At 26.9% G+C, this 12894-nt stretch overlaps 2 protein-coding genes across 6 annotated transcripts in view; one reads left to right on the forward strand and one right to left on the reverse strand.

Moving 5' to 3' along the window:
• Positions 1-864: 864 nt before the first annotated feature.
• LOC126907387 (venom protease-like) lies at positions 865-7485 on the reverse strand. 4 transcript variants are annotated; one of them, XM_050688621.1, is made up of 8 exons: positions 7362-7485; positions 6479-6554; positions 5265-5603; positions 2798-2915; positions 2546-2712; positions 2304-2405; positions 2094-2242; positions 865-1213 (listed from the first exon to the last, which is right to left on the reverse strand). In XM_050688621.1, the coding sequence occupies exons 2-8, from the start codon at positions 6546-6548 to the stop codon at positions 1052-1054; spliced, it is 1107 nt and encodes a 368-aa protein (XP_050544578.1). In that variant the 5' UTR covers positions 6549-6554; positions 7362-7485; the 3' UTR covers positions 865-1051. The 4 variants fall into 4 exon arrangements, with proteins under 4 accessions (XP_050544578.1, XP_050544579.1, XP_050544577.1 ...); XM_050688622.1 differs by having other exon boundaries at positions 2099-2242; positions 2798-2942; XM_050688620.1 differs by having other exon boundaries at positions 2798-2942.
• Positions 6042-12894, forward strand: part of LOC126907378 (venom protease-like) — a 9912-nt gene continuing 3059 nt past the window's right edge. The window contains exons 1-5 of one of the 2 annotated variants that reach the window (XM_050688606.1): positions 7523-7660; positions 8049-8143; positions 9975-10349; positions 10408-10555; positions 10803-10969. In XM_050688606.1, the coding sequence (XP_050544563.1) occupies positions 7599-7660; positions 8049-8143; positions 9975-10349; positions 10408-10555; positions 10803-10969 (847 nt within the window). In that variant the 5' untranslated portion in view covers positions 7523-7598. Of the gene's footprint in view, positions 6269-7522; positions 7661-8048; positions 8144-9974; positions 10350-10407; positions 10556-10802; positions 10970-12894 lie in introns of those variants that run through there. The other variant, XM_050688608.1, reaches the window with a different exon arrangement.

Here is a 12894-nt window from a genome sequence, read left to right on the forward strand (position 1 = left end):
AATACTTATCTACTCTTCAATATCGTAAGAAATGGAAAAAAAAAATCATTAGGAGTTGTTCCAAAAAAGGATGATTTAGTTCTACTGAAGGAAAAAAACATACTTCTACTTCAATGGACACTTGGTGGAATTTCAGTGATACTCCTAGAAAATGAAAACATTACAGGGGTAGCAAAACAGATAAAGGAGAGTTCAAAAGAGCAGTCAGAGCTTCAAGTCCTTTAAACGAACCTTTACAGAACAGGAAGCGAGGAATACGTAAAATGTATATTTTTCAAAAATTGTTTTCAATTTTTCAAATAAGTAATTTTATTTAACAAATTTATATCAATTAGTACTAAGGTTTGAAACAACAAGTAGCAATTAGTATTAAAGGTGTGAACAAATTAGTAGCAATTAGTACTAAAGGTGTGAACAAATTTGTAGCATTTAGTACTAAAGGTGTGAACAAATTTGTAGCATTTAGTACTAAAGGTGTGAACAAATTAGTAGCAATTAGTACTAAAGGTGTGAACAAATATGTAGCAATTAGTACTAAAGGTGTGAACAAATATGTAGCAATTAGTACTAAAGGTGTGAAACAATTAGAAGAAATTAATATTAAAGGTGTAAACAAATTATTAGCAATTAGTACTAAAGGTCTTTACCCTCAAAACTAGTGTCGATTATATTGTTACGACGTAAGCCGTGTCAGTATAATCTTTTATATTAATTGTATTTATAATAAAATAATATTTTTTATAAAAATGAACTACTGTGCCATTAATATATTGAATTGTATATTAAAACTATTGGTTTTGGCTTTCGTTGTTCAACGGAAATTTTATTATATGTAAATAAAGAAAAAAATTAATTACATTCATGTATTATTGTTTTTGTATTTATTATTTATTAAGTACAATGTTTTATAATTCGTTTAAAATATGTATTTAAAAAAACAAATTCATCATACAATTTTAGTCAGTTAAATAAACTGGTATCATTTATTTTTTATTGTAAAATAATACAAAAAATTAATATTATGATCTTGCAAAAATCACTATATCTCCGTCTAATTTTTATTCATATTCTCTGTTATCCATTCAATATAATGTGATACTCTAGTGTATAATCCTGGAAAACCTGATTCTGCACATTTAAAACCAGTTGATACGATGCCAAGTAAGTAATGCTGTTTCCCTTTTGGCCACATCAATGGTCCGCCAGAATCGCCCTAAAAATATTTAATTATAAAAATACCTGTATTACATTTTTCAAATTAAATAGGGAAAGCGGTTAATGGATGTTAAATTCTGACTGTTATATTTAAAATTAATAAATAAATGTTTTATAAAAAAAAAACAAAGTTGTAATTTTCATATACGATCGTATAACATTCTTCGAAATATGATCACACCGAATAATCATTTTTCACTGTAATATCTTATTGTCTATTTAAACTTTTAGTTTTAATTACATATATATTATGCTAAGTTATTTTAAATTTACTAATTCGCTTGTTTTATATTGTTATACATAAAGTAGAATAAATAAAAATAATTTTGTACTTGTATCTATACATTTGTTAGGGACTAGTTTAATACTTGAGGATCTTGGTCAAAACCAAGAATCGGAAGCTACCCGACGACTGCTCAAATATCGTCCCTATCTCCTTAAATGAGTTTTAATTACCTGAAGGAGACACAGGCAATCGTGTACCTTAGTTACAGTGGATAGATTATTAAATACAATTAGACTATTGTTTTATGTCAACGACAAAGTAAAGTTATATTCTAGATGTTCAGTAAATATAAGTTATATGTAATATACAATACGTCTGACCTGAATCCTAGTACAGTTGGTTAGTAGGTATATCCAAGTGAGACGGAGTTGGTTGGCTATGATGACAATTGGCGATAAATGGGTTGTTGATTAAAAAAGTTAAGTTATAAATAATATAAATAAGACGAAAGTAATAGTATTGAAAATTATATCTAAGTACATAATTTACTTGAATGTAATTTTTGAGAATAAAATAAAAATTGCTCACTGCTGAAATATCATCGTTCATTTATTTAATCGAATGAGAAATACTATTAATTAAATCAATATACCTTACATGAATCCGCTTTCCCTGTTCCTGCACATATAATGGAATCATCTATAATAGCGCGAATCCCTGTATATGAACGATTGCAGTTCTCATTATCGACAACTGGTACATTAACCTGCATTAGTTCAGTGGTCCTTGTCATTGGCCCCTCTATAAAAGCATTTGAATGTAATATTTTGCTATCTTAAAGAAACATTGTTTTAAGACGTACCAACTGCTATCATTCCCCATCCTATAACTAAAGGTTCATACTTCAGAAACGTATTTGCTCTCATTGTTGGAGATATAGGTAAACAAATGGGTTGAACGTGTTCTAGAAAAAAATATATAATACTTTTCCTTAGTAATCAAATGAAAGCAACGATTTCAATACTAACATTTTAATTTAAACAAATATGTTTATAATAAAAAACTAACCGTAGATGAAAAGTTCAGTTTATTTATAATACATACTGTTGAAAAGAACTGGACGGTCTAGCTTCAACAAAGCTATGTCATTTGCATGAGTTATTTTACTGTAGGATTGATGAGTTATAATTTTTTGGATAGGAATGTCTATCGGTTCTGCTCCATCATCAACTTCGGGATTCAAGTCTAAATCGCCTAATCGAGCCGTAGTTCTTTTGAAACAAAAAACTGCATGAGTTTTCTTTTTAGTGTATTTTGTTGAAATTCCAATAAATAGCTTAATTGAATAACACTTACAGTACTCTGTAGGTAACTATACAGTGAGTTGCCGTAACTACGTATCTGTCAGAAATCAAAGTACCACCACAATTCCATTCTGGTGTATCTGTTCTGGGTTGGTTAATTCTGTGGTAACCTAAGGCAACCATCCATGGCCAATTATCTAAAATTTCCAATATGATTCTAGACATTTTTTTATTAGTGTCAAAGCCATAGTTAAGGCATGATACTGATAATAACAGTTTCATAAATAACAATAAATAATTTATATTTATTGTTAATACAGTCAGTGTCTAAATAATCGCAATACCTCGTTAGCTGAACAAACTGACTATTTATATGTTTATGATCATTAATAGGCTCCTCTCTAACTATAACTTTTATTTTTATTAAATTTTTTCATGCAATATAAGTTATTAATGTAAACAATTTATTAGAGACACCTATGAGATATTACGAGGCATTAGTAGGTATAATCAATTTAATCAGGACAGAAAATGTTATACTAATAACGTTTAAATGAAAAATGTTGTCAAATCGTAATCAAAAATCTTAATATTTGTGATGTCAATAAAGCAAAATATCGTTACATCTAATATTAATTACAACGAAATAAATTCTTATTAATATAAAACTCTTTTTTTTTCAAATTTTATATTTAGAAAAATTCTATGAAAAAAAGTTGTCTTTTATCCCTTATTTATAAATTACTTATAACAGTGATTTATGTTTTGCACCCTTAACGTAAAAATGTAGTATCGTTAAAACTTTAATTGAACAATATTTCAATTTCAAAAACGTTAAAATAAAAATGTATAACATTTAAATGTTGAATAACATTATACTTAGTCATAAGATAACGTTATAAAGCAAACTTATAGCAATTAAAATGGTTAAAATAAGCATTTTAAACAGCGTTTAAAAACATAACTATTAGCACGTATAATAAGCATTTATAAATTATAAAAATCACAAAAAAAAAAAAATACCATAATTGAATTTATTTTTTGTTAATTTCGTGTTACATGAATATAATCTAATTTTAATTTGACCATCGACAAATTTTTATTACCTCACATTGTTGCGGACTATGATAGTCAACGCAACAATAATACGTGTAGGTAAAGTAGCACTAATAAGGCAATATAATTATTTTTAAATTTAATTAAATCAAAAAATTTAATTATGTCCCGAAAAGGTACATTAATATAATAGAAGATATGTATGATGGCACTTGTACCAGGGTAAAAAGCGTAGGAGGAATATCAAAAGGTTTTCGGGTATGAGTAGGAGTGCACCAAGGTTCTGCTTTAAGCTCTTACTTATTCTCTATAGTGATGGATGAAATTACTAGAAAAATACAAGGAGAGGTGCCGTGGTGCATGTTGTTTGCTGACGATATAGTGTTATTAGGAGAAAATAGAGAGGAAATTAATCAAAGGCTAGAGGTGTGGAGATCAGCTCTTGAAGAAAAGGCTTTAAGAATAAGTAGAAGTAAGACAAAGTATATAGAGTACGAGTTTGACAAAGGAGAACACGAGGTAGGTGAAATGAGGAAGTCAGTGACAATAGGCGAGGAATTGATTGGAGAGATGAAGAGTTTTAAGTATTTAGGGTCAGTTGTGTAAAAGAGTGGTGGTATTGACGAGGATGTAAGATACAGAATTAAGTGTGGGTGGTTGAAGTAGAAAGAAGCATCTGGCGTCTTATGCGATAAAAAAATTCCAATGAGGCTGAAAGGTAAATTCTACAAGACTGTAATAAGGCCAGATATGATGTATGATTCAGAGTGTTGGACGGTTGATAAAAAAGTAGAGCAGAGAATGAGTGTACCAAAGATGAGAATGCTTAGATGGATGAGTGGAGTGACTAGAAAAGATAGAATAAGGAACGAGCATATAAGAGGGAGTATAGGTGTAGCGTCAATCATGGATAAGATGAGAGAAAATAGACTTAGATGGTTTGGTCATGTTATGGGAAGAGAAGAATCGGAAGCTGTAAAAACAGTTATAGAAATGAATGTTGAAGGAAGAAGAGATAGAGAAAGACCAAAAAAGAGATGGAGGGATGCTATTGAATGCGATTTAAGGACAGCTGATGTGAGCGTAAATGATGTGGGAGATCGTGTCAAGTGGAAGTTTAGAATAAGGTTGGCCGACCCCAAGTAGTTGGGATTAAGGCGAGAAAGAATAAGAAGAAGAATTATATTAAAAAACAAGTTTTATGAAAAGATTTTCAAAAAAACGAAAATCTTTAAAAGCAAAAATAAGAATTTTGTAATACAATCATAAAAAATTAAGAAAAAAACAGTTTTAAACTGCGTATTTGAAATCGTCATAACATGACCTAAACACCCACGCCATTGTACTAAATTATATTTCAAACACGATAAATAGACGCTGTAAGTATAGACCTGTTTATAATATATTTAAACATCGAATGAAAAAAAATGTTTATCCGACCACTGAATTTAATAGTAACTAACCTAGCTCAGCTGGTGATCCACCAATAATTTTCGTTGTGGTGACATTATTGATACCACACGTATCTGGTAACGGTAAATTAGAATACGTTGAATCAGAGCTTTGAGAACTCAACGAATCATTCTTTTTTCTACTGTTAAATGTTGTTGGTTTTATTGAGCAGCAAACTTTTGGGTCTTTGCCTTCGTTTCCACACATAGATTTTCTAAGAAAATCTGCTGCACTATTATTTTTATTACCATCTTCATTTTTTACATCGTTTTCAAGTATTGATAACATTGATGGACAATTTTTAATATTTATACAAATCCCATCTTCTCCGTATGCATTTAAACAAGTATCTTAAAAAAAAGGATACAATTTAGTTTTGTTTATCAAAGATTAATTGAAATTTGAAATTTTCAACGATATTTATAATTATATCGTATTTTTAATATAACATATTACTTTTTATAACATATACAGAGTGTCTTATCAAGTTTTGACATCTTTTATTACTATTGATCCATCAAATACTTTGCGTCACTATATTTATAAATAACTTTTGCAGTTTCAGATTATAAGGTTTATAACTTTTTTGTAATTCTATCAACTGGGACTAAACTGAAGAAATTTCCAACTATTAATTTAAGCAATTTTGTAGGAGATTTTACATCACCATTCTTTTAAAATACAGCCTTGATCTTTTGTACACAGTAAGTAATGTGTTTCACAAAACTTTATTTTACGTTTTTGTAAAAAACATTATTACGCATTGATTATGAAAAATAAGATTTCTACACATTGATAACCTCGCGAGTCTTGGGAAATAGGTGAAAAATTTACAGATCATGATCGAACGTTGTATAAATGCAAAGCGAGTTAAAGTAAAGGTCGATTTATTTTTAATAATATTAAAATAATAAAAATATAAATTATTTGTACTATATCGAACACGTTATAAATTATCATATTTTAATCGTTTTTATTCTAAAAATGAAAATATCTATTTAAGATCAAACTATAGGTAATTGTTTTAACTATTGTTTTTATATTAATAATGTATATAGATTTATTTTCATTTAATTATTTTTTAACAAAAATAAACCTAGAAGATAAAGCCTAAAATAGTTTTAAAAAAAATAATTTTAACGAATAGTCTGTGATTGCGCGAATTAAAAAAAAAAGACATTTTATTATAATGTTAATATACTTATTTATACATAAATGTACTCACTTTTATTTCTTGACTGAGCTATTACATATGTCAACACAAACAATATGATGAAGTATAATGTTTTTGCCATAACAACCTTAAAAAAAATTAATTATTAAGATACTAGGTAAAATAATAAATTTAGAAATTTAATTAGTTAATTTGAAGTTAGTTAAAATAACAAAAATATGTTTTTTAGTTTCGATTTATTGATAAGCTAGCATTAATTTTACTATTTTTATCATTATAATTATTAACAATGTCAATAACATTGATATGATAATAAAATGATAAAAATCTTCAGCAAAGGAAGCACAATTAAAGAACCAGCTTTAAGTACGTTTGAGCAATATTAGTCCACTTGGAGCCAAGTGTCAGTTTCGACAGACAGAAAATTTATCATACTAAAAGTACTATCTTTTCAGATTCATATCGAATTTAAAATCCAATAATTTTCCTTAATATGCAAAAGAAAAATAATAATAAAATTTTATTAATTTGTACATCATGAGGTATTTTATATAACTAGTTACGAGTAAATTTAACGACAGGAGAATTCTTGTGAATATTTCCTAAAACGCAAAATACTCAAAGTATTCTCGTTTGGTATTTGTCTGGCTGATCAACATTCTAGTATACGTTAATTAATGGTTGAAGTTATATCACTAGGCTAGATAGACTCAGTATTATTTAAATAAAAAATAGCTATTTCTTATAAATCATTAGATAAATTAAGAATTGTAACAAAAAAGATGTTTTTAAACAATAACTTTACTCAAAAAAATGTTTAATTTAATATGATTTTACGTAGTATAACTCTGGAAAATATTTCTGGATTGGTCATTGGTGTGAAATATTGACACCAAGAACCATCTTGTCTTAATTATAATTAACATCTACTTACTTTACGAACTTTAACCTATTGTTAGGATTGTTTTAATTAACAAAAGTACTTGTACTACTATAGATTAGTAAATATGGTATGGTCGGCTTTCGATAACAGTTTGATACACGATCATGTGTTTTCAAATATTTTTATTGAACATCACACGTTTGCATCCTTCCATTTTGATCATTACTCTGTTTTGCATACAAAACTATTTACTGAAGGTATCACTACATGTGATGAACTTATTTCCATATGATTTTGCAAGGCCATTTGCAGGAAGTGAATTTTCCCGTTATTTTGGATGGTTTTTTCATGTTAGTTTTGCGTTTTATTCATTATCGTTTGTATTTGTAAATGACGGTCATGCTATACTCTTAATAATCACATTGGGTAAATTTCAGTTTCTATGGGGTATATCATTTGGCCTACCAGAAGTATATATTTATTAGCGGTCTTGTCATTTAGTTCTATATCTATTTTATTTCTATCTTATTAGTTAGCACATAAACAACGTAATCATATTATCATTAATTTTATTTCTGATGTAGTTTTGACATATGTAGTTTAAATTAATTAAAAATTATGTCATTAAAGTGCAATTGCGAATTTTAAGCTTAATTTATATTTTAAATAAATGAGTGATTATAAATAATATCAAAAATTAAAGACATCAAATTATTTTTTATTTCGCTCGCGGTTTAGATTTGGTTGTAATATTTGCATGTATAATTTTTTAAGTATGAAAAGTGAACAGTTTATCATTTTCCTAATACTTTACCTCAATGGAACAAGTTATGGTAAGTATATTTAAATACATATTTTCTGTAATAAACTTTAATTTATACTTTAAACAAATAAACTCTAAAGATTAGACTTAACTGTTTTTTATGTATTGTAATAATTACAAAAAGTTAGTATATATTGGAAATTAAATAAATAATGGATTGGTATTGTTATTTATTTAAATAGTTTTTAAGTGTGTAACCAAAGTAAATGAGTCTTCTTAAAATCATGAATGTTTAGTTTCAAAATAAAGGTAAGAATGTATTAATTTTAGTGTTAAAAGAGCGTAAACCAAATTATCTCTTTTTTTAATTAAAAAGTAAAACGTTCAATATTTCAATAAAAATTCTGTTCTTACACAGCATTTAGTATGAAAATTTATTCATTAATACTCCATTATTTTAAAAAATATTGCCTTACAAATCTTAGTTTTGAGTTTTTACAATTTTAGTTTCTCTCACATTCAGTGTTCTATAGGATGATCAAAAAATAAGAAAATGGGTCAATTTTTATGAACAATGAGAACCTTAACAAGAACTTTTTTCTTGCTTACTGAACACTCTATATATCTGTAAAACAATTAAACATAGATTTTTTTATTTTCTTGAAGAGCGTTTGAAAATTTTATAACTTCTAAAACTTTTTTTTCAAAAATACTTTAAATATGAAAAACCCAGCACAGGGGGGTCGCGGCACAGTGGTGACGTGGTATAGATGGATCAAGTATAATGATATCTGACAGTGATTAAAATCACTATAAAAAAAAAACGCTTCGATGCAAATCTTTAGATACTGTTTAATTTTAAAAAATTGGTGGACTATTCCAAAAGCTACATTATCTGCTAGTTCATTATTAATATCCTAATTAAGATAAAGTATGTAGAATGAAAAAGGGATTATTAAAAAATATTATTTCTCATAAAAAAATAATGTTGATCCATACACTTTTCAATATGTCATAGCATTATAAAGTTAAAAATGTAAAAAATAAAATCGAGAATTTTCACACAATAATAGCATTCGGTAGCCATTTTCACCGTGAAGATAAAATAAAGTCCGAAATTTTTTTTTCGCATAATAAAGTAAATTACATTAGCTTTAATTTAAGATATATATAAAAGTGTCAGACTTTCCGGAACACTTTCAAAATTTAAGTTGAAAAAGTTAATTTTTTGTGAAAAAGTTGTCATTTTAAATCCCCCCTTGTGGGCAGGTTAAGGGTTAAATTTATGAAAAAAATATACCAAACAAAAGGTAATGATATTACACATCTATATAAAAAAGAATTATATTGATATGTTCATTTTTGAAAAAGTTATAGCACTTTTAAGTAAAAAAAATTGAAAAATTTTCGAAAATTAGCGATTTTTAAATTTGTAATTTTTTTGGAGGTTTCCCCCATTTACGGGGAACGAGGGCATTTTTTTCAATTTTTAAGGGTAATGTTTTCGACTAGATACGATTTGTGATCTTTTGACGTATCATTGAAAGAAATTGGTTCGGTGAGAGCTGAGAAAAAGTGGTAACAGACACAAAAAAAAAAAAACACATCTTAGTAAAACCAATACCTTCTCAGCTTCGCATCGTAGCTAATACATTAAGTTAGGGAAGAGTTATTAATAGGAAAAAGTGGAAAATTGCTATAAATTAATCGCAGGATTTAATATAAAAGAAGAAGATTAAGTTATAAAAGTTAATAAACATATAAAATATTTCTATATCATCGACATTACATAGGGTCGTCATTTATACAATTGCACACATAAAATTTTGGTTTCAGATGATTTTCCTTCTTTTTTCAACCCTTCTACCTAAATTAAAATTATATATTTCATCTGTTTGCAGCTTGTATGACACCTACAAAAGAAGCAGGAGAATGTATCAATATAAAACGTTGTCCATCATTAATTCACCTTCTTAGGGAGAAAAATAATACATCAGTTATTACTTTTCTTCGGAATTCCACATGTGGATACGAAAATAAGGACCCAAAAGTTTGTTGCCCTATTAAAATAGAACCATCAAAAAATACAGAAGAAATAATTAGTAGTCAAAACATTTACGTACATAATAACAGTGATACAGTGACAACAATTAAACCAAAGAATCCTTCTAATAATTCAATGCTATTATTTCCCAATGAGTCATTAGATAGTACATGTGGTCACAGTGATGAACGCACCATTAGTAGAATCGTTGGCGGAGTTCCTGCCTCTTTAGGTGAAACTCATATTCTAAGACTAAAATAGTTATTTTATTCTTAATCTATTTATTTCAGGTGATTGGCCATGGATTGCAGCTATTGGATATCGTGATATTGATAAACCATCAATGAGTCCAAAATGGATGTGTGGTGGTGCTTTAGTATCACGAAAATATGTTCTTACAGCTGCTCATTGCACTGTAAATATTGGCAAAAGAAAATTGTAAGTTAAAAAAATTAGAAATTATCAAGGTATGGTAATATTTTTCGAAAACAAAAAATAATATAAAGTAGTGTAGTGAAATGAACTAACTAGACCAACTTATGGTCAAGATTTTTTTTACATTTGGAACAAAGTATTTTAGAGCAAAATATGTAAATGTAAACATTTAATTTCTAATATTTTGTTTATTTAAATAAACTTGAAAGTTTTTAATTCAAGTTATTGTAGAAAATGTTATTTTTAATAGATCAGTGATCCGCTTAGGAGATTTAAATTTGGATCCCGAAATTAATGATTCATCTGATCCTATTGATGTATTGGTTGATGATATAATCCATCATGAGTTATACAATTCAGCAAATTTTTTTAACGACATTGCATTATTGAAATTAAATGATTCTGTGGAATTCAATAGTAAATATATGTATATATATATATATATAAAATATTTAATATAAATGTACATAGTAGGTAAAATTATAAATACTTTGGGTGTATTTTTGTAAACTAAGTTTTAATAACTGTAAGTTAAAAAAAACTCAGCTTAGTGAGGTCGCGGCACAGTGGGGACGTGGTATAGTTAGGTCCAGTATAGATGATATCTGATAATGATTAAAATCACTATCTCAAAAAACGCTTCGATGCATATCTGTAGATAGTGTTTAATCTTAAAAAATTGGTGGATTATTCCAAAAGCTACATAATTTCCTATTTCCTTATTTATATTCCGATTACAAGTTTTATGATTTATAAGTATAATATATGATTATATATATATATTTATAATATACAAAGGAAAAGAATATTATTAAAAAAAAAGTATGTTGCACAAAAGAAAAATATAAATAGTACTTATCTTAAAAAAATTATAATGATCCATACATTTTTCAAAAAGTTATAGCGTTATATAGTTAAAAATATAGATAAGAATTTTTTTTACAAAAATCGTATTTTATTATAAAATTTGATGTCCGTCTTCACCATGAAAACAAAATAAAGTCTAAAATTTTGTTTTCATAGTAAAATATATTACATAAGCTTTATTTTAAGGTATACAGAGTAATTCATTAAGGATAAGACACTCATTTTCTCGGTAATTTTGAAAAACAAAAATAAAGATTACTTTGTGTAAGCAATGTTTACGAAAACATTATAGTAGTATTCGATTATTTTAAGAGTCACTATAGAGTTGGGTTTTTCAAAAAAATTGATTCTTCGGTATTACAGTTTGTCATACAAACCAATAGACTGTGCTATTAATAATATAGTTAAGGCCCGATTTGAATTTATTACTATTATCTCTCAATTGATGTGTCGTAAATTATAATTGCTATCTTACATGTCATATCTTGGTTAATAAAAATTAGTTTATATTAAAAATAGTGACTTCTGTATTCAAAAAAGTAAAATAATAATAGAAATTTAGTTCAAAATCATTTAACTTTAACAAGCTGTAACAGAGGAACAGTTGATCGAAAAAGAGCAAAGTTTTTTATATTTTTATTTTAAATCATAAAAAAATTCAAAATATGGGTTCCCATTTAAGAAAATTCAAGTTAATGTTTTTTAACCTTGAAGGGATGAAAAAAATTATGATTTTACTACATATTATTGTAGTGTTTTTTTAATTAAACAATATTTTCTTTATCAAAAATTTAATATATTCAATAGTTATTGAGAAAATGAGTGTCTTATCCTTAATGAATCACCCTGTATATAATAGTGTCAGGATTTCTGGAACACTTTCAAAAGTTAAGTTGAAATAGTTTTACTTTCTATAAGCATTTTTTTTGTTTTTAACCCCTCCTGTATAAAGGGAAATCGTCCGTTTTAAAAATAAAGTATGTCAAATGAAAGATGTATATAAATATATAATTACTAATAAAAAATTGTGTTGATCCATACACTTTTCAATAAGTTGTAGCATTATAAAGTTAAAAATGTAAAAAATAAAATCGAGAATTTTTATACAAAAATAGCGTACTGTTAATTTTAACACTATGTCGTCAACGAACAACTGATGCAACTGATTGTCTAATTTCAGAATATTAAAACATTTTAGAATTAAATATTTTAACAATACAAAATAATAAACGGTAGCACAGTGGGGTCGCGGCATAGTAGAGACATTGCATAGTAGGGTCCAGTATAGATTTAATCTGACAGTGATTAAAATCACTATCATAAGAAACGCTTCGATGCAAATCTGTAGATAGTGTTTAATTTTAAAAAATTGATGGATAATTGCAAAAGCAACATCAACTTCTATTAAAATAAAATACAAAACCCATAATTATCATACAAAAATAGTATATTTTTCAATATGGTAGCCATTTGCG

Source organism: Daktulosphaira vitifoliae, unplaced genomic scaffold, assembly GCF_025091365.1.
Source record: "Daktulosphaira vitifoliae isolate Bord-2020 unplaced genomic scaffold, ASM2509136v1 Scaffold_5, whole genome shotgun sequence".
NCBI classification, from domain to species: Eukaryota; Metazoa; Arthropoda; class Insecta; order Hemiptera; family Phylloxeridae; genus Daktulosphaira; species Daktulosphaira vitifoliae.